This window comes from Meleagris gallopavo, chromosome 10 (genome assembly GCF_000146605.3).
Source record: "Meleagris gallopavo isolate NT-WF06-2002-E0010 breed Aviagen turkey brand Nicholas breeding stock chromosome 10, Turkey_5.1, whole genome shotgun sequence".
Taxonomy (NCBI): Eukaryota; Metazoa; Chordata; class Aves; order Galliformes; family Phasianidae; genus Meleagris; species Meleagris gallopavo.
Genome location: NC_015020.2, coordinates 8,341,354 through 8,367,845, shown reverse-complemented (window position 1 = coordinate 8,367,845; position 26,492 = coordinate 8,341,354). Strand labels below are relative to the sequence as shown.

The 26,492-nt window shown below is 40.0% G+C and overlaps 1 protein-coding gene and 1 long non-coding RNA gene across 2 annotated transcripts in view; one reads left to right on the top strand and one right to left on the bottom strand.

The window, feature by feature from the left end:
- Positions 1-8,562: 8,562 nt before the first annotated feature.
- Positions 8,563-26,492, bottom strand: part of LOC116216972 — a 51,437-nt gene continuing 33,507 nt past the window's right edge. The window contains exons 4-5 of the long non-coding RNA XR_004160752.1: positions 24,337-24,488; positions 8,563-11,255 (exon numbers count right to left, since the gene is read on the bottom strand). This is a non-coding gene — a long non-coding RNA (uncharacterized LOC116216972). The remainder of the gene's footprint in view (positions 11,256-24,336; positions 24,489-26,492) is intronic.
- Positions 11,962-23,277, top strand: ATP6V1G3 (ATPase H+ transporting V1 subunit G3). Its single transcript, XM_003208634.4, has 3 exons — positions 11,962-12,163; positions 19,421-19,521; positions 22,692-23,277. The coding sequence occupies exons 1-3, from the start codon at positions 12,082-12,084 to the stop codon at positions 22,863-22,865; spliced, it is 357 nt and encodes a 118-aa protein (XP_003208682.1). The 5' UTR covers positions 11,962-12,081; the 3' UTR covers positions 22,866-23,277.

Here is a 26,492-nt window from a genome sequence, read left to right as displayed (position 1 = left end):
AGCTGTCCCAGGTGAGCTGTGAGGAAGAAGACAAAGTGAACTCTTCTCAGAGATGCACAGGTGAGGAACAACAAGTACCAACTGCACTGAACAATTATGACAGCATATTAAGAACAAAAATTCCACAAAGATGATCACTCAGTAGAATGCAGCATCCATCTTCAGGGAGAGTGAAAACTCAAGCAGAAACAAGGGAAACAAGCAGATTATGTTCTCAGACCAAACCACCTGAGGTTATTCTGTACAACAATGTTGTATAAATCTGAACCAGAGAGGTTTTACCAGGTGTGAGGGGAAGTGTTGGGGAGTTCATTTATGAAGTTTAGAGAAATTCTGGTTAGTTCTTAAATGATTTCCAAAATACTTCGTGTACTTTAAAGTCACCCTCCTTTTCTTAGCATCCAAAAGTTTTTGGTTTGTTATCATGTTTTTTTGGTTGGTTGGTTGGTTGGGTGTGTGTGTGTGTGTTTTTTTGTTGTTTTTTTTTTTCCCCCTTCTGCAATGTCTTGCTAGGAATAGATCTCAAACTATCAGAGCTTTGCTTTCTTATTCAGGTCCACTGGCTGACTACACTAATTTTTTTGAGACATTAGATGTATTTGCTTGAAATACCTGATACAGAAATTGAAATGGTTTTTCAAGCAGAATTCCTAGCGAGAAGGATTTGTGACAGGGAGATTACAAGATTTACTTTTAAGAAAAAATGTGTGTTTAAGAGAGCCATGAACCTTCAAACGAACACCTCCTTCAAAAAGCCCTATCTCACAGCTAAAAGGGCTTTTTTTTCCTGAAGTGAATGTATTTACATGAAGACTTGCAAACAGTACACGGCAATTACCGCAAACACTGCTGTAGTGCTGAACAAAATATTCCCCATTTCCATTGTTTTCTCAAAGAAATCAACTATTTCTTTCATCTACACTGAAACTACAGGCCAAACCCTGTTTTTCTTAGTGAAAAAAAGTCATTTTAGAGACCTCCTGCTGGTTTTCTGCACAAAGAAAATGAATACTGCAGCGAGGTGAAGGGCACGACAGAGATTGAAAACACAGTCCATACGGAAAGAAAAACTGCATTTAAAATGCACCCAATAAACACGAAAGACCTATTTTGCTGTATTTGAGCAACTTTGATTTTTTCACACTGTTGTTGACATTTATATATCCGTCTGTATGTATATAAAGCCACATACATGCACCAGTATATACACACACTTCATTCCACATGGAACCATCTAGATTATAAAGCCTCACCAATTCTACTTTTAAGCATATCAAGCAGGATCCTACACATTCCATGGTATCATTAGCTAATAGTACCCGAAGTTGCAGTCTCTTATTGCTGCATGGCTCAAATCAACTTTGTGAACATATCAAAACTGTATTTCATGAAGAGAAGGACAAAGAAAATAAAATGATGCCCCTTTCCTGGGCTCTGAGCAACCTGGTCTAGAGGAAGGTGTCCCTACTTACAGCAGGACACTTGGAACTAGATGATCTAAAGGTCCCTTCCAATCCAAACCATTCTGTGAAAAGATGCAGAAAAACAGTCGTGTCTACTTAGGTGATTCAAACTTGCTAACTTTTTTTTTTAAACTTTATTTTTAAAATCCCCTTCAGGTTTATACATAAATTCTTCTACATCTCATATTTTATATTTCTTATTATTTCTGAACCTAGCCCTAGAGTGCTTTGGGAAGGAGGGAAGAGACCTTGAATTATTATTAGAGAGCAAGGAATAGGTCTGCCAGTTTTTCAACAACGTATGTGCACATGCACACACAACATGTCTACACACCAACAATCAATTTCATTGTGGATTCTTTCCGGACCCATAGCAGTCAGTAAGAACTGGAACAGACCAACAAAAATAAAAATCATTCTTCCCATTACTGTAAGCTCAAGGGAATTATTCAGCCTATGCACAATAACGTTCTGTATTATAGATTTTGAAAAGTGTTACTAGACTAAGAGTGGTAAGAAGTTACACAAGGTTACCCAATATCTACTAAATATCATTCCCTTTTATCTCCTTTAACAACTGGAAATTTTTTCATTTATTAAAAATCAGGTTCATTTTTAAAACTACCCTAAATAATTCTGAACTATTAATAATCATCAGTTCCCAGTAAATTCATTACTAGCTGGATGGTTCATATTTCTTAAAATCATTCTGCCTAATTGCAGAGTGAAAATATAAAAATCCATCCTCTATACATCATACCCAACACACATGAATTCTATGAAAAATGAAGATTCTGTAACCACAGATATAAACATAGATGAAAAAAATATTACATTAGCATTTCCATATCACTCACTGCATAATTATCAAATTAGCTCTAAGATAAGCAAGCCAGAGTGATACTGTTTCCTGTGGATGGTGAATTCTGAGGATGGGTTTGCATCAGTAACTTTCTGTTAATAACTAGAGTTTATGAATTTGCATGCAGAGCTATAACTGAAAGAGTCCACCAAGTGCTTGCAAAATTGTGCACAAAGATTTGGATGCACTTATTTTGTAGAAACCAAGTTCCCAATAACTAATGTTATGGTTTTTGTTTTTTCTCCTTAAACTTCAATTTGCTCTTTCAATGTTTTTTTAACAGAAAAATATAGATATTTCCTGTCCACTTCAAATGGTACTTCAAGATAAAAATATTCTCAGTACTTTTATACATTTCTTCATATATATGATCTTCAAAGTCAGCATCAATTCCCAAGCAAACTCCATGCTGAAACTGTTACAAGTTCTTCCTGTTTTTATGGCAACGGTTTTAGTTTATGATGCTCCAGAGTGACTCTGCCTTTCCCCTCCAAGTCATTCAGTTCTTCAAGAATTTCAAATATTTCTGTTTTGAAATATTCTTTTCTGTGTGAAAGCCTCCTCAAGTACAGAGACTACTGCCACTCACCTTCTATCGAAACTGAGCACTAGGAGTTTGTGTGATCATTGCAGTAAATGCAAACACATCTTCCAGCTGTTTCCCAATACTCAGACTTATCTTTGCTCATATGTCAAGGCCTGCCTCTTTAAGGTTTTCGTGACAGAGATTATGATTTAGTAATATTACTGAAAACCACAGGCCTGAAAGCATTTAACTGTCTGTGATTTCATAGGTGGAAATACAGCCTCCTCAGACCTCTCCTTCAGAGCTTGACCAAACTGCTGGTAGGCCAAGGAGCTAAGTTACCTTCCACCCTCCACTCATGCTGATAGGGTTCGTTAAATTGTGTTCCTGCAGAGAATTGTGAAAGTTTCCCTTGCAAAATTATTTTTCAAAGTAGTTTTCTACAATAAACACATTTCTCTGTCAAATAACCTGTTAGAATGTTTATGAACATTTGTGAGACCAAAGCCAACGTGACATATCTAGCCATAGAGTTAAGTTTATTTTCATACCAGCCTTTCAGCTTTGTTGGTTACAAGCTGTCTAGGGAAGGGGAAAGTTCATCCCTTTTTTTTTTTTTATTCTGAGCATTTCAAAACAGCTAAAATTTGTATAAAGGAAGTCGAAGTTACTGTAAAGCATCAGGTTTCTGAATCTCTTACCGCCAGCTCTCCTCCCACCCTGTAATTCACATACCTATTGACACCACTTTCTACAGTGTAGAGCTTTCTTTTCTCTTCAGTATCATCAGTGCCATAAAAACAAGCGTTTCACAACTGCAGAACTGTAACAAAAACGTAAGTGAGAGGGTAAGAAGAAAAGACAATATAAAAGCTATTAAAATGACAGTAAGTAATTTGTATTGCAAGAAAAATGTAGCATTCTACCTGCAGCGCTTCAAAGCATAATAAAGCATACACCTGTTTTTTTCATAAGTATATAGGACAGAATATGTGCATTATGAAAAATATATCAACCTGTTGCTTTTAGAGTCAGTAAGCACAACGTCCAAAGAGCATGACACTGTAACAGTACAGTTATTCAGTGTAGGGAGGCAAGTGCTTTCCTTTTCTCTAATCAATGCAGCTCACAAGAAAGCTTTGCCCTTTCATCACCGGTTCTCCCTCTCCTCCTCCACTGGGGGATTCGTAAAAACATGGTTGGATGAGAGATAGTTGCAGTAGCCTATCCAAAGATTGTACTGAACAGCCAGTACTGAGCAGGGAACCACTGGTACCTACAAAATGCATGTTCTGCCATCTGTATTACCACAGATTAGTTCATAAAGCCAGCATCATCTTTGTTCTGCAGGCAAGGACAGGGCAGAAAAGTAGAAAAAATAACTTCAGGGAGTCTCAATACTTTGGCATAAGGTGTTCATCCCTACCTATGAAAGGAAGAGAACTGAAGAGAACAGATGAACTCTTGTAATATTTCCAATTCTATGACACAGATCTGCAATCACCTCTGCTATTAAGAGGAGGAGCTCAAGTGGCTTGGAAGGAAAAGGTCCAGACAGAATAAAAGTTATTACATGTTAGGCCTTTACTGAAGAATTTCAATGGATTTAATTTCATTTCAAGAGGGTTTTGAGAGCCAATGTTGTGCAGCCTTTTATCAAGGGTTATCTTATCATAAGTACGAAGCTGCTGCTTTTTTTTTAATGCATCGTTTGAGGTTTTTCAAAGCAATGTATTTTCTTTTGAGAGACTTCTATTACAGCCTGTACAATGCTTTGTGAGAATAGGTTTAATCTGTGCTGCTTCTGCTGTTCTCCATAGTATCAAAAAAAGAGCAATGCAAATATTCCCAGTATTCTCAGACAGAGATCAAGAAAGCAGTTTTCTGCTTTCATAAGAGCTTAATTCTAACTTGTTCTTCAGCCAAAAAATATGTAATCCACCTTGCCCTCGTGATGACTGCGAACCACCACATCTCGGTGGTCAGAGCATTGCTCTCTCTGAAGAGGTGTGCATTACCACCAACGCCCCAGTTCTCCGCAGGGCACAAAAACACTTGCTCTGGCAACTGCCCAAATCCTCCTGCTGCACAGTAATTTGTTCCTCCTTGTTCCTTGCACCTTCCAGGCCAAGTCTGATCCACTATACTTGTCTGCAATAACTACATAAATACAGAGCCAGCTTCTCCACATAGATGCCCTGACAGAAATGTACAAGGGGCTTTTCCACAAGCAGCCCCTGCTCCAAGAGCCACCATTAAAACCATAATTCCTACCAGAAGTTAACATCTCCAGCACAACAGTGCTCATTATCTTCAACCACTCTCTGGATGCCCACTATCCCACGTGAAGGACGAGTCTCAAGCAACGCTAGGCCAAAAGCAAAATTTAGAGGCCTGTCCCACAGTTCCTGTGAAAAAGCATTACTTGGGCTGCAACTTCTCTGGAACTGCTGCTTTCTGCCAGCTGCGTTCTCCTGTCCCAATCCTCCGGCCTCAGACAAGCCCATAAGCCATGCCTTATACTCCCCTACCTCAGGCAGCTCAGTCTGCCAGCTCCTGTCCCCGGCCTCGCAGCAGGCCCTCAGGGAGCAAGCGGCTCCAGGAGCACGGAGCTCTGTGCTGGGCAAACGGTGGGCTCCTGCTTTTCACTGAGAGGGAATAATCGACGTGGTGTGGATCCACGGGAAATGGCTTCCTTCTATGCTCAAGGCCTGACAACCCACGTACAATACTGCTTTTCCATAAGATTTAACTATTAGCAGGTTCTGTCTTTCTGATTGCAGCTCCCATGCTTTTTCTTCATAAGTTCTGCCACAGTACTTGTATCTCAGAAGATATTCCACCTAAAGGAATGCTTAAAAAATGATTCTTCTGGACTAGAAACAATGACCGTTTGACGCACTGTGTCAGAACCTAAAATATTCACCAGAGCTGGCTTGCAGAAAATTATCTGATGTGACTTTTGCAGTGCCAGTCCTGAAAATGTAAGAGAAGAAAACCATCAGGAAAGTCTTAAATGCATGCCCTTACCAGTTAAAATAGCAAAATTCCTCTCTGCATTTTCTAGCAAGGAAAACGAAGTACATTGTGTTGTCTTCACTTTTTCTTTTTTTTTTTTTTTTTTTTTAAACGTTCTGTACTTTCCAACATAAATCTTTCAACTTTAAAAGAAAGACGTCTGACATTGAGATTCAGGACTTGTTCAACACATTGTAACTGTGCTTAGATTAGCTGAGCTCTGAAATTACTTTCAGAAGTGAAGCATTTGGAAAGAAAAGCAAAACTAATAGTGAATTTTCACATTTTCTCCAAGCCTGGAAAGAGAACAAATGCTATACATAAAACATATAAACATCCTCACCAGCTGAATTACTCTCTGCAAAGCAAAACTCAAACTCCTGTAAGTAGCCAAGGAAGTGAATAAAAGAAGCATTTACTGCATCAACTCTTGACAAGAATAGCCCTTCCTCCTCTAAGATGAGGGAGTGACTGACACGCAAGACCTGCTCCACAGCCACATGAGGAGCAAGAGACACGTAGAACAGAAATACAAGAGATATGATGTAAGGTGATGATAAATAGGCTGAAGTTAGTTTGTGTTCTTATTTATTTGATGAAGAATGTGTAAGTTCTTTTTTTTTTTTCTTTTTTAAATTGAACTGAAAATCCGAGAAGATATGGAACAGTGAAGAAATAGAGATTTAAATCTAAATATGCAAATGTCTACATGCCAAAATATAAGTATACTAGTATTTAAGTATACATACTTTTTTCCTGTCAGGAACACTAATTGACAAGCAGGTCTTGAAACAAGAAAAATCCCATCTTCTTCATGAAAGTATCAGGAAAAACATCAGGAAATGTTGTAAGAACTAGGCAATGTCTACTCTGGTCTTAAAGACAGATTGTTACTATTCAGCATTTTTACAGATTTTGTGCCTTACCTTTCCAAACGTTCACTTGCTTTATGTAGACTAAAAAAAATGCCTTCTGTCTTCCTATTGTAGTATTAATATTTTCGCTAGAAGAAAGGAAAGTCTTCTTATTCCCTTTATTCATTTTCAGTTTAAGCTGGTGTTGCCCAAAGCTGGAATGAAACACAATGACATGACTGAGTACAAAATTAAAGTTCTTGTCAAAGGTCAGCAAATTGGTTAAGTGTCTTTTGAGCTATATATGAAGCAGCAGCACATAAGTACAGTACAGAAGATTACAGGTTCAGCTTCACTAGGACGCAAGCAAAGCTGAATTACTTTCTTTGTGGTGTCTTTTTTCAGTTCAGTAAATGTAACTGTAGATAGCATTGAATTCTTCTGATATATTACATTTCTTTCTGCAAGTGAATGTTGAGCTGCAACGTGGATGCGAGTTTTTGGTTAGCCTACACAGTTCAAAAATATATTTAAGTGACTCCCCACTTCCCCTCTCCTCCCAGCCTGCCTGCACAGATGTACTGGTGGAGCTGCAAGCTTCTCTTTGAAAAGGCAGCTTTACTAAAAAGTCATTAAGGGGATGTGGTAAGAGAAGAGGCATGCTCTGTGTGCCAAAGGGTAGAAAAAAAAAACAGTAAATAGCTGCAGTGGGAAAAGATGGAAGGAGGGAAGGGAAGAAAACATCTGAAATGAAACTGCAAGCTGGGTCTAGCTGGAATGGAGTTAATCTCTTTCCAATAGCCTGCATGTTGCTACTGCTTGGCATCTGTGACCAAAACAGTGTTGATAACACACCCAGTAATAGCACACTATCAGAACTTTCTTTGCTTCTCACTCTGCCCCAACAAGGAGCAGGTTGATGTGGGCAAGAAGTGAGAGAACACAGCTGGGACTGCTGACCTGGAATAAGCCAAGGGATACCTTACACCTCATACCACAAGGCACAGAGAAAAAACTGGGGAAACACTCTTTCCAAAGCAGCCATTGCTCAGTGGCTGACTTGACATCACTCTGCTTATGGGAAGTAGTGACTGACTTGTCTTTGCAATACTTGGGTTTTGCTCTTTGCTTGTTTGTTTGGTTTTCCATTTATTTCACTTCTTAAACTGTATTTAGACCCATAAATACAGTTTATGGGTCTGTATTAGGCCCATGAGTTTGCTTGTTTTTACTCCTTCCATTTTCTCCCTCTGGAGGAGTAACCTGGTTGGGGCTTAGGGTTACCTGCTGTGAACACACTGTACCCTGAAAAAAGGTGATAATCACAGTCACACCAATGATCTGGTTATAAATTAACCTCAAACTGCTGGTGACTAGAGTTGCCTTTTTTTTTACTTTTTTTTTAATTGTACTGTATCGGAGTTATCATATGATTACTTAATATATATATATATTCTTCTTCATTGGTGTCCTTGCAATTAGAGAGATTTTTAAAAGAACTAATTAAATAGCTCACATGGGCTTTCTCTGAATGCTCATCCAACTCCAGAAGCAAACATAATTACATGTATTTGGACTGCATCAGCCAAATTTAGGAAAAATCATGGGCTGATCAACAGGTAGAAGCTTAATATAGGCTTCTAAGCCAGTCAGAGCTGGGCCTCTGTCAGTCAACTTGGCAGCAAACTGCTTCTATCAGTACACTAATATTTGTGCATCTTTGCTTACCTACTTGTTCCCATATTTGTTCAGGCTTCCAGGTGAAACTTAGGCTGCTGAGATCAAGTGCACTGAAGTTAACAGAGCGAGAGCATCACTGCTAGGAATAGCTGTAGAGAGAATCCCAAAGTGCACAAATAATTGTAACTTCCATACAAAATTCAAAACTATCTCTTTAAATACAGCTGTTTAACTATGAGAGAAAAGGACATAATTTTGAGAGGCATGTGGTAGTTATTGCACACAGTTTAAGTTATACAAAGTCCTTTTGACGCTAACGCTGACAGAAGCAGCAGAATTGTGCACTATCTGTTCTTCCTCAACATGACAGCTCTTGCTCCACTTGAAGATGTTTCATTTTCATTAGAAAAGCAGACCTCAGTATGGTGTATGTTATGCAGGTGTGCACAGTGCTTTCTTTTCCTTACTTAGACCTGTCTAGAGCAAAGAAACAAAAGGTGCACATGTTGATACACAAAAGCCTCTGTGCCAGCTGTCCTGCCTGACACGCTATTTTAATGCTTTTGCATTGAATCAGTCACTGCTTTGAAGCCACAGCCTGAACAAAGTGTGCTTAGTACTCACATCAGCACTACTTAGAAACAATATTTTTAATAATTAAAAAGTAAAGTTACAAAAATGTGCGTGCTTAAGGAAATACAACCACACAGACAATGCATGGGAGAAATTCAGCTTGAACATGTTTCAGCGGAAACTCTGCCTGCTGCTGTCCTACAGAGAACAGTCTGCGCACATGTAAACCACAATAAAAGGGTGCTGCAAACACTGCTTGGTGGGAGATGCTTTGAGAAGCTGTTATATTTGCGCAAGGTAAGGATCAATCTGAGTCACAGCAAGCAGACCTTTTTCCAAGTAAAAAAATCTGAATTACCTGGGGTGAGTTTACTCATTGCCACCAACCTTCCCGCTGCAGACAGAGAACAGCAGCCTCCATCTAAAGTAGAAATGCCTGACTTAGAGTGTCTCTACTGGTCAAGCTGCAGCTGAGCAGCAAGGTGTCTGCAGGGTCTCTTATTCCACATAAGACTCATCATTTCATAGAGCCACAGTTTTACTTTGGGGGAGCAGGAACACCAGAACTGTGCCAATCTTCCTTTATATTGGTGAGAACAATCCGAGAAGGCTCACAAAATTCTGAGTAGTGAGAGAGCTGGATGAGATGCTGAAGAGGGAAACAGAAACAACTTTGAAAGAAGCCTCTCTGCCTTCGCTCCCTCTCATAACACCTTTGCCCACATCATCGGTCATTACATCAGCTTCTCTTCTCTAATTAAATGAGTCTGGACTTAACTTGAGAAAAAAAAAAAAAGAGACCTGTGACTGCAGCACAGAAAAGTTACTTATTTGTCTGGGTGATGAAGTAGGAGTCTGGTCAGTCAGTGGCACACCCTACATTATTTTAATGAATTGTCCATGAAGTGGCATACGCATAAGGTGCCATGTCAAAATAGTCTGTCATCATCACCATCATCATCAGACAAGCTTCAAAATGAGTTCTAGGTGGCAGTGTGTGTGGAGCCTAACAAATGGTGTATAAGCATCAGTCAAAACTTCCCCCCCAGGGAGATGTCCCAGTACCTGCCCTGTCAGGAAAGATCTCAGAATCCCATGCTGTCTTCTCATCCACATACTTGCACATACAAAAACAGTTATACAAAACAATACATACAAAAATAGGGCAAATTACAAAATGAGATTTTTAAAATTTAGAACGGGTATTAAAATATGTGAATGTGACATTTGCAGCCCAAATGGTCTGCTTTAGAAATGCATGCATTTTTGAATGATGGAAGAACTTGGTAACCAGTTCAAAGTTGGAAATTTTTCCTATAAAAATTCATTACATGTAACTGTTTTCTATGAAATATTAAAATCAACAGATTTTAAACACCAGTATGTAGACCATTACTGAGGTCCACATAACATAAATACAACTTTGAGAACTTCTCAGAGAAACAGAAGTAGCTCACTCCTGGCTCTTTTAGTTAAGTCCAGAAGCTCTGAAACAGCCTAGTTTGGTAGCAGCTTCGTTTCATTTCTTGAAGCTCAGAGATTTGCTTGACAAGACCCTTTGCCTTGAACACACTTCTGATATCTGAGAAAAGCCTGAGAACATCTCTGCTTCCCACTTAATTTTTAAGTAACTACTGCTTTCACATTCTGCACCCAAGTTTCCTGTCCCAAGTTAACCATTCTTTTTCCTAATACTTTCACTTTCCACTTCTGCTTTTCTGTGCTGGTCAGATTACTTGGAGCTGAGCTCCAGAAGCACAATGGGCTTCTCAGCACTGCAGCTCGCACAGTTTCTGTACAACTGATTACCACTTCCTTTTTATTTCTGAATAAAGCAAGCTTCAAAGATACGCATTAAAATCTTCTAAAAATAGTGCCTTGTCTGCTCCCTTGCATCGAGAGCCGATCTCTGAAGTCAGCACTAGAGCTGGGCAGACATCTCATGTGGTTTCTGGATGAAGGTTGTTAACAAACCATAAGGAGTACATAAGTGCTCAGACCTTCCCAGAGTGAGCCTGGGTTACAAATCACAAAGCAAAAAACTTCCTTTTCTCAATGCTACCATCATTCAGAGCAGCTGAAGGCAGTAACAGGGCAAGAGGCTTCTCCCTCCATTTTCCCACAAACCCACAACCACTTGGGAAGAAAAAGTCTTCAAAACAATAAGCATTTCCTCACAAAAGCCAGGTTGCTTAGTTGCATGAAGTGAGCAAGAAGGTCGTCACAGATCTCCATTACAAATCTTGATGTGCTCCTCTCCCGTGTAATGCCTGGAGTACCTTTAAGAGCAAGATTTGATTCTGTTTTAATATATTCTGAATCCTTATTTAAAATATTCGTGCAGCAGCACACAAGTCACCTTCCTACCACAGGGAACAGACGTGCACTACAGTCAGGCTCCCACCTGTTTGACTGCTCTGTGTGTTAGTAGAGCTTGAAAAGGAAATACATGGACCAGCAGCTATACCTTCCCAGAGCCCACAGCCACCCAGCACAGCACTCAGCTCCCTGGGAAAGCATACCTACCCAGCACATGCCTATTTAACCCACAGTCCTTGATGAGTTCATTTCCTACTAATGTTTTGCTTTAAAGAAAAAAAAAGAAAAAAAGAGTATCTTCAAGAAGCAATGTGAATCAGATGCCTACAACCAATTCAACCAAAGCTATTTACGTACTGCTCAAGTTTAATTCTTTACATTCATGGAAAGTTTTATTGAAAGCAAATTTCAGGAGCTAAAATTATTTTTCCCCTTAGTTCCTCTCATCAGGTTAACTGTATTCTACTTCAACAACAGAAGATTAAAAAAAATACAATCACAAGCCATTTGGAGTGCTTTTCTCCTCTTCTTCCAGAGCGTGAACCAGATACTTTGGTGATCCTAAGAAGGAGGGAAGGTCCTTGTAAATCTAGTTGCTGTTTCTCCAATTACACCAGCAGCCTTTTTTAGCAGAAGTAATCTGGACAGAGCAGGTTGGTTTGGTGCAATCTGGAAGGCTGTTGTAATAACTGACAGACAGAAAAGCACAGGGAAGGGCCTGGCAGCTGTATAAAGCTCCCTCCGAGCCCTGAGCCCTGTAGAAGTACATCAGCCTCGGCCACCAGCATGACCAGCCAGTCCCAAGGAATCCAGCAGCTTTTGCAGGCAGAAAAACGTGCCAAGGACAAGCTGGAGGAAGCCAAAAAGAGTAAGCACGTTGCCTGGTTTTACTCTCTTTTCCTACTGTAAGCTTTTCAGAAATACAGTGGCCCAAGGAAAAACATTATTTCATCTGTACACATCGCAGATGTGCACCTATTCTTTCCTATGTGCCACTTCGCTTTCACTTGCATTAGTGCCATGCCTTGACTGCAGTAGGCATTTAACTAGATGCATACTTGGCTTAAATTCTGTGCACACGTGTGCCTGTGTGTACGTGTGTGTGTGTGTGTGTGCACGTGCCTCTTCAGATTAAACAAGGCTTTCTTTGTTATATTCATCCTGTCAGCTAGATTTATTCTTGCTTTTTCTCTATGCCAATAAGGTCATTACAGCCTTCTTTAGGTATTTAAACTAGAAGCCTACACGCCTCTGGCAGCCAGCTCCAGAAAACGAGACTCTAGACCACGTATTTTGCTTTATACACATTTTCAGTGTTCCTCTTTACTTACGCAAACAAGCCCCTCGCTTTTTAATCTCAACTGGGTGTCAAAAAGTATATGACAATAAATTGGGATGACAATAATCAAAGTCCCAGTACAAAAACAGGAACTGAGACTGTTTCTATAGTCTTATTACGAGCTACCAGCAAGTGATCAAACGTTCAGTTTAGAATAAGCATATCTTGTATAAGTAAAGCGTGCATAATAGGTATCCAAGAATAAATTCAAACTTTTAAATTCTAATCAAATACAAGCAACAAAAAAGTACAAAAATGAAAGCAATATCTCAATTTATATTTAAAAAAAAAGGTGAAATTTTCATAATTCCAGTAAAAGAAGTAATTCTTAACACAGGTTCCAACTACATGAGTCACTAACTTGCATTAGCCATGACAGATGAATGCTGTTTCACGGAACAATCTTGACTTAGAAACAGGAAGTTTAATGGCATCCTGAAGCACTGAGGTCAAATGGGTGAAAATCACCGAATGGTTTGGGTTGGAAGGGGCCTTTAAGATCATCTAGTTCCAACCCCCTGCTATAGACAAGGATACCTCCCACGAGACCAGGTTGCTCAAAGCCCCATGCAGCCTGGCCTTGGACACCTGCAGGGAGAGGGCATCCATAGCATCTCTGGACAACCTCTTCCAGTGAAGAATGATGCCATGTGCAGCAAGATAGTGTGATAAAGGATTTTGTTTTCCAAGAAAAATAGAAGCTAAAGAAAAAAGTTTACGTAATTTGTATATTCCCTCTACATACCAATCAGCATCATTGTGTGATGTGCTAATTTGTACAGCAGCATGCAGAGAAGTGGAAAAGTCATGTCCCTTCCCTGAGCATCCAGCTGCTGCCCATGCCTTGCAGCCATGCAGAAGAAACAGCATTCTACCATCTTCAAAAAATTAAAAAAAAAGAACTCACCAAAAGGGTGTTTGGGGTTGCTATTCCAAGCTTGAAGTCAAGGAACAATTAGGTAGAAATTCAACCCTTCTACAGCCAGCCGACGTGCTTTCAATGAGATGTGCTCCCCTTCACATGCAGGGTTCCCCAGAGCAAAAAAATGGGTGATCTGTAAGGGCATGACCTCACATGCAGGGAATGAGTAAGATCTGAACACCAACTGCAGAATCAGTCCTTTAGCTATGACAACTTGACATCACTTACATTTTTGTGTGTTTGTGTGGGGTTTTTTTAAACAACAAAAAAAGGCAATTTGGCTTTTTCTGAAACATCCAGTTTAAAAGAAGCTTTGTAAGTTAAGATGCCCCCAAAATAAAAAGTATCATTATAACATTCAAGTGAAGACCAAAATGAGCATCCCACTGAGTCCAGATATGAGCCGAGCTGGTTTTACTCCACTCTGCCTACAATTACACTCCTGTCAGCACCCCAGCCCCACGCACAGCACTCGTGATAAACATGGGGCTTCTTCCAAATAAGCTTCCTTCCAAATCTCTCTCAGTCTGAGTTCAACCCCTGCCCACGCCTACCAGTGCTGCAGTGCTGAGGGAAGAGTTATTCAGCAGCTACAGCAAACAAGCTATAGAAGTTTTGTTATCAGTAAAAACAGAATACAAATATTTCATCAGTATGACTTCCTTCTCTGTAACTCATCTCCACTCTCACGCATCAGACTGGTCTCGCTGTTGCTGGCACAAATTCTCCTTGCTGTCCTTCACTTCAGGTTTTCATGGCACTGCCACTGTGCCACTTTTACATGCCTAACTAAACCAGCAATGGCCTAAATAACTTGAATCAAGGATTAAAGGGGTTTTCCTATTGCTAAATCCTGTTGTGCCAAACCGAAATTATTTCAGCAGTCTTGTTCCCAGTGTGATTCAGCAGTTGAATCAACATTAATGACTGCAAAGTTTACATCTGAGTGAGACTAACATACAAGAAACATCAAACAGAATTAATATTTTGAAATGCAACCGGTTAACCTGCACACACCGTTTGGAGAAGCAAGGTGAGGGTGTTCTTCCTCACCTCAGAAGCACCAGCCCTGGCCCACTTCAGACCAGCTGGGATCAGCAGCTGCTGCTCTTGGCCGGGCATCTCAAAGCTCTGGTTGAGTGCTGAACCCGTCCTGCCCATACCAAGCAGCCCTGCCCCTCCTGTACCCTGAATATGACCTCCTTGTCACTGCAATCAGTCTTTGCACAACACCACGGGTTGAGTAAACCAGATTATCCTATTTACGCTGTAATGTGAGAAGAAGGAAGGGCTGGTTGCTCGAGGGTCACAAGGAAAAGTCATTTTCAAGGAAATGCAATTACCAAAAGTACGCTCGTGCAAAACTGTCAGTGTTTACTGCTGAAACTCACATAATCAGAACAAAATGCAGCATGGACACACATAGAATCATACATAAGCAGGTAATGGGCCTGGCTGTTACTGAAATATGTGCAGCTGTTTGTAATGCAAAATCTACTTGGACCACTGAAGCTCACAAATAAATACAATTACAGTCACAAAGCAAAGCAAAAAGTGTATCATCGCAGCTCTTCTTGCTCAATAACCTTTATCCCGCCTTCCATATCACATCCTTTGCTATATCATCAACTGCTGTCATTTATACCTGACAATTTATTAACAGTCAATTGGTAAATACACATATGCGAGGCTGAAACCATCAAATCCATTAATCGTGAACAAAAAAGAGCTTGCTGTTCTCTATCTATGCACTGCCTTGTCTATTGTTTTTTCCTTAAGCATAAATTGTATCCCTGAAATAACTTATCATTGTCAGAACCAAAATGTCAATTACTGAAAACCCTTTTGGCTAAAAGAAGGGAAAACAATGTGTCACATACACTGGATTTAGCAAAACTTGGATTCTTACAGATTTTTACATCTTGGCTTGAATTTCTAATTTCCAATACAGTGGAAGCCTATATGAAAGTTTTCAAGAAATCATGTTAAAAAAAAACACAAATACTACAAAACATTTAAAAAGAATGATATCAGTTACATCCATCATGCTCACTTGGACCCACAACATATTTTAACTAGCAAAAAGCTATATATACACTGATCAGCTGGTTTTACTGCATTTGATTATAACTGCAAAATAGTCTATAAAAATGAGCATTCCTAAATTCTATTTAGCAGACAAAAAACAAAGCAGAAAACGACAGAAACGGTCTTATATAAAGAAAACGTCATTAATTTTTGGCAGCTTATTCATTTGACATTTCTGTGCAGAAATTTAGCTAGAAGCCCAGATGATCTGTTTGAAAACAGCAAGATGATTTTAGCAAGTCAGTTCTGGGGAAGCAAGATAACAGTGTTAAAGCAAATTAGAAAATAAAATTTTCATAAAGATTTAATTTCTACTGCCTTTCTCTTGCAAGATCTTTGAATAAATAAATAAATCACTCTGGTTGCTCTGGATTTAACCAGAGTTATTTCATTAACATTGTGGCAATACCTACAAAGAAGGGAATAACCTTTCTTTATGCTACTAGCTCCTTCCCACAGATTACGTAAGGGAATATCTAATACAGGGCTGACTTGCTACAGAAAGTTGGTTAAGATTAGCGTGATTTAACATGAAGCCTGCTGATTCTCCCTCCTCTCCCTCAAGTACCATATCCAGGGCACAGTGGGAAATGGAGCCAGGCTCTGCTCCATTGCTGCTCCCTGTCCTGAAAGACAAGAAAGAAGGCAGGACAAACAGGCAGCAGCAGACCTAGCCCTCACTGTATGCCCCTTGGGGTAAAGGTCTTTTTAAAACCTGGAGCTTTCTACACCTCCCCTTTTCAATGCAGGGGTAAATCTATGAAAGACAGGTTGGCTTGCCCATCCTTCCTCTGTTTCTAGCCCACTTTCTGCATGATCTTGGCTGAATTGCTGTGCTCTGCCACCCATGAGGAAGTAAGGTTTAATATTAGCTCAGCTCTATGATAGAGAATCCTACCTAGAAGTTCAGTAAGACCTGGAAAAGGCAATTCCTTATTGTACATCTAAGGTAGCAGACAAGTGGTTAATAACAGATTGATTAATTAATTTTGGTTTGCCTCTAGTGAAACAGCAGGTTAAGCTCTAGTTTCTGCTTAACTTAATCAGGTGCAGCATATGCACTATCGCATATGTTGGCAGTTGCTGATTCTGTCCACAACATTCTCGAACTAGCAGTAATTTACTCACAGCTTTTCCACTTAATTAAATAGGAAGCAGCAGGTTCCTGCTGTGCCAATCCTAAAGGCAACATGGAAAAAAAAAACAAAAAAACCAATGGCTACCACTCTCCAGTGACACCCTATGTATTGTGCTTATTCCAGTGTCAGGAACCGACACGTATGTATATATTCACTTTTTGGTTCACCAGCTGCACTGTGAGAGGTGGCTGAACTGCACTTCTATAGTTAGCCTCTCTTTCTATTGTATGCATTTTAAATGGATTCGTTTATCCATCTCGTGGCCAAATATGCAACATATTTAGTACAGATGGCCCCCCAGATGGAATTTGAAATTAAAATCCCACCATTTTTGAAATAATTTAATTTACTGTAGAGATCCAATTGTTCAGCTGGTGAAATTGGCAGAGTTTCATTTTAGTCACTCCCTCTGATCACAGTTCCAGAGAATCTCCTTCCAGTACCATTTCTAAAGGAAAACCTCTATATTAAGCTGAACAGCTCTAAATTTGGAGATGAGAGTAAGAGCAACTTGAAAACACAGCTCTCATCTGGTCCCAAATTTTGTTGTCCAGATTGATATCAGGCTTTTACATGAGTCTGTCAGTTAATGATCCCAACACTCCATAGAGTGACACAGATGGTGAAAGTATCAGCTTCTATCAAGTAAATTCAAACTTTTGGGAGTTAAAATACATAATTATTCCTCTACACAAATTTTATTACTTTCATGGCAGAGAACTCTGAGATGAGTAATAGCCTCACAGGTGAGTACTCCACTGATGAACTGAAAGGCCGTAAAGCTGTGGAGCTCCCCACCATTTTCCTCCTCCTTGCTGTAAAACCTCACCTCTCTGCTTTTCCCACAACAAGCCCATCCATGAAATCCAATGGTTTGAGAACCAAAACTTCAAAAAGAAATCCATGTTTCAGGCAAATATCTGCTCCTGCTCACTGTCCCGCAGATAACAGCTTCTGAAGGGGCCACCAGCTGGGCAAATACTTTACCACTGGATTGGGAATTTTGCCCAGTCAGAAACATATCAAAAACAACGGTCTTCCTCTCACATTTGGCTCTGTTGTGCCCTGCCGTGGTGAAACAGATTGCTACGTGTCACACCTGATAAGGCTTGAGAAGCCCAGCACAGGTGCAACCAATCTGACAGAGCCACCTGGAAAAAACAGGTCTGAAATTGGAATGCACAGCTCCCCAGCTTAGTTCCAGAATGTTCTTTAGGTTTTCCAAGAAGATACTGTTTTCAACTTACTTGCATTTTAAGATTTAAAAACAAACCAAGAGCTTTCTGAAAGTATTGATATTTCTCAGTGACATCAAGTAGGTGGCTACAGTAAATTAATGAAAAGGCATTTCATGCATCAGATTAAGGAACCATGTTCAGTTGTCCAGTTTTGCGTTATCCTCATTTATGCAAGTAAGCAAGGGATTTTTTATCCAGTTGAGCAAGAGTATCCTCTCCCACCCGTTACGTTCTAGATGCATAGGAGAAAGAGACCAAAGAAATAAAAGAATAAAAACAACAAATCAGCATCAGTCCCAGCAGCTTTAAACATAACGCATCAATTTTCAGTGCAAGAGGACTGCTGCCCTATCAGTGACTCTCTGCAGAAAATAGCGTAGCAGAGTCCTGTCGAGATCCACCTGACTTTTCCAAGTTTCTACATGCAAAGCACCATGCACACACCATGGCGTTGTCATGAGAGCTCAATACTTTCTTTGTGTAAAAACTTATCACATGCACATCAATCCTTCTACTTTCATCCTTGACCTAACATCCCTGTGACACCCAGGCTGTGCCTTTTACCTGCTCTTGCAATAACTTACGTGGGTTCCATTTTACATAAGCTTGTAAACACAAGCCTTCTCAGGGGGAAAAGTCTAGTTTTCACTACTGCCTAAAATGCCATTTTTAAGTTCATCATCGTATTTAAAAATAAAATGAAAGAAAGACTTCACAATAACTTCCATGTTTTCTGCACATTAGTAGAGAACACCATCAGCTTCCTTTTTCTCTTAATCACCCACCTCTGCATTTAACAGATGTTCAGGAAAAAGGGTGGGGGCAAAGAGGACAGAGCCAGGAGGTTGCAGCTCAGTTTGGTAATGGTTAAGATGTATCTTGCAGCACTTTGGAAATCTGCCAGCTCTAAACAGAACCCAGTTGGTGTGGGATGAAGGGATCCTGGCAGTCAATCAATGCAGAAAAACCTTACAAAATAACGTCTTTTCCAATCACTGACAACTAAAATCTGTTAGCTGGCTGCTACTATTGCTGATGAAGGGAAGATAGATATTTATTTAAACACAAAGCTGTGACAAAAAAAAATCATTTGTGTTATGAGAAAACGTGTAGTTGGAAAAGGACTTCTGTTGTTAGCAAACCAGCAAGATTTTCATTTTGATGTGTGCTTCCGTGTAGGGAGCTGATCTCAGAAGATAGGTATTTTCACTCTAAGAGAGACCTATTAAATCCCTTCGGCTCTTCTACCAATTCAGTGCAAATGCCACTGCTGCTCACCTTGCTCAAAACTTTGTCCAGGAAACTTCTACCCAGCTTAAATACCTCTTATGGTGGGAGATGCACCTTTTGGGATAATGTGACAACTGTGACATAAATCTGTGGTTCTTCCCTCTGTTAGGAAAGGGAAAGAGACTGAAGCAGGCCAAAGAAGAAGCCATAGCTGAGATAGACCATTACCGGTTGCAGAGGGAGAAGGAATTCAGGAACAAGCAAACGAACGTAAGTGAGACCTGTACGGGCTTTTGCAGTAAACCAAACTGTTTGAAAGAGCAGGATGTGGACACTCTCACAAACTAACTTGGCCATGCTGATTAAACACACCTGTCACACGGGCCTCACCTGTGTTGTGCATATACTTCATTTTGACTTTTTTCACAGGATTGGAATGCATTTGTACCTGATATTGCGGATTTTAACCACTGAAATTGTCCAGATTCTGTATTATGGCTCACATTTGCCCTTTAGAAAGCATTATCTCCCTTCAGCAATAATACTTTCAGGTCCTCCCAAAGGAGTCTTCCAGAAAGACCTTGTTTCTGCCCGAAACTGGAGGTTGAAATAAGGTAGATGTTTCAGTTAAAAATCCCTCTTTCTATTTCTGTTCCACTTGAGCTTTTTAACTGCATAGAACACTGCATCTTTGATGAACTGAAATCACCCAAGCTTTGGAGTTTTTCACATCTTCCTAGTAACAACTGTCTGGATATTTTCATATCTGAATTGCAGTTCATATTATATATTTATGGCACCTTGCTGTCATCTCTGCCATTTTCATAAAATTTCACAAACTATTCTCTTTTTGCTTGGCAACCTTCCTCGTACGGTTTTCTTCTTGTTTCCTCCCTGTTTGTTTTTTTTTTTTCAGGAAAGAAAACTCTGTTCCAAAACAGCAACAACAAAAAAGCCAAGGAGGTCAAATAAAAACTGCCATATAAATATATTATTTCAGACATATTTCACATAATACATTTCCCAGCAGAGATCGTAATTTTTAGAACATACACACCAAGTTTCCTGTATGCACTGTCAGACTCCAGACACACTACCAGTCTGCCAGCCAGGTGGAGTTGTCTTATACAAACAACTTCAGATTTTTACTGATCCTAACAAAGTAAAAAAAAAAAATGCATCTAAATGTCTTAAACTTCTCAACCAAATGAAAGTTCTTGGTTTAGTCTGACATACATAGCAGAGGAGAAAAAAACCTTTGTTTGATGTTCTCAATATTTTCATCATAAACAAAAACTCAAACTGCAAGCAGAGGTCATTGTTCAACAACTGAGCATGTTACACAAGCAGGCCAAAGCATGTGTTGCTCCTCAAATGAGAGCATGCTGCATAAGATCACTGCAGTCCTGCTTCAAGTTCCCTGGCCCCATTATGCTGAACATTTAGCTACCTCAGAGCAATCTCATCACATTTAACCTGCACTTAGAAGGCAGTGAGGAGGTAACCCAAGAAGGTCTGACACCCAGCTCAGTTTGCTGGCTCGTGTATTCAGACACTAATATAATTTTTGGTCAGTCTCATTTAATGCTGTTTCTCATCTTACTGTGTTGCTGTATCCTTACTGGGGTAATTTTTCTTGTCTCGTGAGATGTTCTGCATCAGTTCAAAATGAACAATGACCAAAAAAAAAAGTAATGATTAATATGAGATTAGAGTGACAGCAAGATTTTGTTTTCTGAAATAACTTTTCAAAAGAGACATACAAAATTGAGCCCAAATTGGTTTCCATAGTGCTCGTGGTGTTGCACTCAGGTCTGAGGTCACTGAACTCCGGCAATGCGAACGCTGGCTCCAAACCTGTGCTTTCAGAGACGGAGTAATGCTTTGGCAACTTTGGAATGCCACTAACATAAAACCAGTGTGGGCAAAATGATGGACAGACTATAAAGGTCAGAAGAAATCACAAACTAAACAGAACATTGCCTGGATCCTGATAAGAGAAAGAATTCAGAAGTGGAGTGGAAATAAAAGATGAAAATTAAGATTAAGAATCAACCATCTCAGATCAGTATTAGCACAAACCAAGAGAGCAGGTTCCTGATTTAGAGAAGCTCTTCTTATTATAATCCTCTCCTTGAGGTTTTGCAAAAATATTTAGTAGCTGGATAACATGCAACCATCTGGGATCTCTAGAAAGTTATTTTCCCCAGTGGAAAAAATCAGCTTCATAAATCAGGTTTAAGCTGTACAATCTTTCCCACATGAGACCCTAACAACTTGTCTAAAAGCTAAAATAAAATGCCAACTAAAAATAGTTACTACAGAAAATGATACTCTTTTTCCAGTGTTTACTATTGTGTCTACATCCTGTATTTCTTCCAAATCAGAAAATGTTTTACATCTGGATTGCAGACAAACTTCTTACTACACTGCCAGGTACAGATAATTGCAAATGTGATTTGTGCAAAAGGAGATCATAGTTCAGCTGCCTCTCCTTCTTTCAAGTACTAAGTTGGGCAGAAATCACATGGAAAATACAACTAATGATTCCTCCCGCTTGAGGTCATCCTCTATGTACCCCTACTACCATCACAGGTTAGTCCAGCTGCTAGTCCACCCCAGAGAACTGTGGCAGGAACAAGGAGAATATGTTATTTATTACTTTCTTACTCTGTGTGCAGAAATGTCTTCCGCTCCTCCCTGTGGAATTCTCCAGCTGAAAACAAAATTCTCCCTCAGTATCTGAAGGACTTTTCCATAAGGGAAAAACGCAAGAGATGTTGGGGCAGTGGGGGAGGAGGAACAAAGCCACGGATTTGGAACGTGTGCATCTGTTTATAACATAACCTTGCTAAAATGTTCAGTGAGTGGAGAGTCAATTAAATTCTAAGCGAATGTCCTGATATTAACTGTGCCAGAAGCTGTCTGGTACTTTGCCAGATAAGAAAATGTAACATTAAAAGACCTTGTCTGAGGCCTGTTGAGGGTCATACATTGGTAGCTGCTGAAGACATTTCAAATACTCTGAAACTCTAACAATGCAGTTTCAGGAAGGCTTTCCCATGTTTTGCTCCTTAGCTGTGCTTGTGTTCATTCTGAGTGAAGACAAATGAGGCACAGGAGTGCTGAAACTTAGTTGACTAGTCATTAAAACAGAAAATAAATAAAATGAATGGTTAAAAGACAAAACACGTACAGCATTGTTCCCACAGGGAGCTGGGAAATTTGCATTACATGGGAGATTCCTATTGCTAATGAGCATATGAAAGAGTTGCCTTTAATTCTGTTTTCATGTGTACGGTTCAACCTAAATCATACCCTTACTGTTAGAAAACAGTGTGACGTGTTTGCATTATGTTTATACTAGATGATAAAGAGAAGTACAATAAACATAGTCATGAATAATGCCTGCTTTGCTTAGAGGACTTCTGCTTTTTCAGGTAATGGGCTCCCAAGGTAACCTCTCTGCCCAAATAGAAGAGCAAACAACAGAAACCATCCGAAACCTCACCAGCAGCTACCAGAAGAACAAGGAGAGCATGATGAAAAAGCTTCTGAACATAATATATGACGTCAAGCCTGAAATCCACCCAAACTTCAGACATGCAGCTTAAGATCAACTGTATCTAAGGGAAGGTTGTTTGTAAAAAGTAGCCTTGTTTCTTAATAACCACAGATAGTTCCTCCTCTATTGTTTCTGAATGCGTAAGAGAAAACACTAAAGCCAGAAGTGTACAGTTTCACAAAGGTTTTGATGTGATAACAACCATGCAGGGTTTCACAAGCATTTGTTGGAATAGTGTTGTTCCTGCTGACAGCCAAGCCCCTGTCATTTGGATGGGTGCAAGTCAATAATTGCAGAAGAAATGATTATTTGACACCAGCTTTTCAGTGGGAGTCGTTTTCATATCAAATATTCTGTACTAAACGGGTTGTTGCATAATGTCTGTTTATCTCAACCTTTAGTGTACTTCAAGTCATGTGAAGTAAAATATTACAAAAATAAAAACAAAGCATTTCTGTTTAGATTGTGACACGTGTAGCAGTCAGGTTCTGGTATATATAGGAGCAGTCAGGCTTCGGAATATATAGGAGCTGTCAGTTTTTGGTGAAAAATAAGACGTCAGAATAATTCTAATTTTTTTAATCCCAATTTAAAGCAAAATATAGATATCTTGGGCAGAATTATGTTCAAAAAGCCATATTCAAGGTATCATCCCGTTGTTTAAATACATCATGGGCTTTATTATAAGGTTTTTAAGTCTGAAAAATGACAACAGCAGAAATCATTTATAAACTTGCCTATGTTCAAGGTGCACTCTAGCACGCCCATCATTACCTATACAGTTAGAACAAAAGCACAGAAATCCATCAGCTCAGACCATACCTGTTACGCTAACTAGTCCCTTATTCCACAAAAAGTTCATGGAAATCCAGTCAGTCAGGGCTCACTTACTGTTACCTGAAGTGACCCTGAGTAACACTTCTCTCCACAGTGGCACAGATTTCCCTTGATATAAATTTTTCTGAAGATAGGAAAAACAATATGGTCTGGTTGCTTTAAGTTAAAGCCTATTAAATCTGATGGCAGGCTGAGGGAACGCACCGATGGAGTGGGGAGGAGTTAGCACACACCTGCATTGTGAACCATACAGATGCTTTGTCTTCACTACAAAATTACACTGGATTAGAAAACAAGCTTGAGAAATTGAGAAGACTAGCACACAATTGCCACGACTTTCACTCCATGCAGACACAGACAAATCATTTCAATTTCATGGCAGCTAGTCATAGGCACTCTCTTGTTCCAGGGAGGTTTACACGGCTGACATGCTGTCATGTGTAAAATGACCATAAAGCTGTAGTCAACTTAATGTCAGCAAATGTGACTCCTCAAGGCTGTGCCTGATGCTACACAATCTCACAGCCCTGACTGTTACATGCTCCCATACCTGATTATGTTCTCTGGAGACAGCACAAAGATAAAGGGGAATGGGAAAGAGACCAGAAACCCTACTGACATCAACTGAAAGGCTCATTCACATAGGAGTGCTTTGAATCAAGTTGCAATCAGGTTTGACTTACTGAGGGGATGAAGGAGTCCCAGTCCCAGCCCAGGATCCCGAGTCAATGCTGCACCCTTCCACAGGCATGGGCAGCCGGAATGGCCTTGGTGCACGTATCTCCAGCCTGCACTGCAGTCCCAGCACAGTGCTCAGATGTGAAGCATATGTCTTCTGTGAAATTAAATTAATATTGAAAAGTGATCATTCTGAAAGGAAACAGCATAAGCTGAAACACAGCCTGAACTCCACACTAAGAAAGTGTCCTCCACACAGAAGGGACATCCAGTGTCAAGATGACTAGCTTAAGTTTGACCCCTTAGCAGTTACTGCCAAATAACCTGATTTTTCTTAAATGGAAGAAGATAGTGACTGGCAAACTGATTCCAAATTTGACTAAGCCAAAGCAGAGACAGGGGCAGAACAAAGAATTTATTTGAAAAGCTAAGGCTTTGAGGTGTGGAATAAGTGATAGTAGGAAGCCTCAACATAATTAGGTGTCAGTACTTTCTGCTTTTGTTTGGTGATCTAATACTGAAATTATTCCTGTGGCAAGAAAGCAGGCACAAGATCCTGCAGTGATTCTGTGGTGGGAGGATGTGACTAGATAGCAAAGAACTTACTTTCCTTTGATTCCTTACCCTCTTCCTACCTTACACAACCGTAAGCCAACATTCTGGGGGCAGGAGAAGTTATTTCTTAAATTTTTCAGCTGTGTTCTTCTCCACCTAAATGTTTAACTGCCAGTCCAAGTAGCACTATATAACATGATATCCCCAAGCACTTGTTGATGTAATCAGCACTGCTCCACTTGCCCTCCTGGACTACCTCAGCACACTTTCTACCAGTGATCACCTACTTAAGACATCCTTCCTTTCTCCCATTCTTCTGAAAATTTCCCCTGTCACCGGCTGCTCCTCTTGTGAAGCTCTCGTCCTCATTTCAGGGCTGTTCTGCACCTTTCCAGAGCTAACAGCCACAAGCACATCTTCTCTAAAAGACATCTTCCCATGAATGCAGCCCCCTGACAGAAACACAAGTGGCACAGCAGAGGTGACTAGGAGCAGGAGACATGCTGTCTTGAGGGGAAGATGCAGCTCTACCAGCATACATCTCCTCCAGACCCACTCTCTGCATGCTTTATTAAGGTCAACATGGCCAACTACACTAAAAACTCATCTGAAGTACAGGGAATAGACAAAGCAGTTAAACTACTTGAGGCTCTGTGAAGCCCAAACGAGGCTGCTCATGCCAGCCTACCCAGTCTGTTTAATGCCAGCTCTCAACAGTTTGAATGCAGCAATGACCTAGCCATACCCTCTCTATTCTCCATACCCGAGAGGGAAATTGGGTCTTAAATGCTTAAGCTTCCTGGATGTGATATTTTTGAACTGTGGCCACTATGAAGAGCTACCACTCATGAAAATAATTCATTATGTTTAGTGGCTTGCTACTGAGAGAGAAATCTGAGCTTTGAGCACTCTGTGCATTTAGACTAAGTTACTACATTCAATCCAACTTCTGGATGGGGATAGTGTGTTGTGTTGCTGCTTTTAGTTGTGCAGAGGTAAAGGACAGAGTAGACTTCACGTAAGTTGGCAAGAACCTTTCTTTTTTAAATGAAGAGTTGCATCGATGGAATATTGAATAGCCAAGAAAATGTCTGCTGAATTTACAAGAGCACAAATATCTGGTATGCAACATTCAAATTTTCAGAACAATGGCACACAGTCGTTCCAGTGCAAAGAAAAATAGAAGAAATGAGGTTTAATTTAAAAATACTCTTAAATGCAGTTCAAATAAATAAATAGAAAGTATAACCGCGTACTCTGTATCATCAGTTACCTACTAGGGATGACCAAAAATGACTGTATAGATCACCACCTGAGGTTTGATGCAACATCAGTTAGGTGGTGCCTGCAACCTCCGTTCCCTTCAGCGCTGGACCCTTCCCATGGCTTAATGCTCCCAGTTCACTCCCAGCACATGCACAGGGTTGTATACTTGTGCTGGGAGGTGAAACAGAGCCCAGCTGCCATCCCTAATCTGATGTCCCCCCCAGGAGGCTCTGCAGGCTCCAAGGAGCTCCCAGCCTTTTCAGCACTCTTATAAACTCATACCTGACATGTACTAATGCAATTACCAAATAAAGAGGCACGATGTTAAAAAATGGCACAA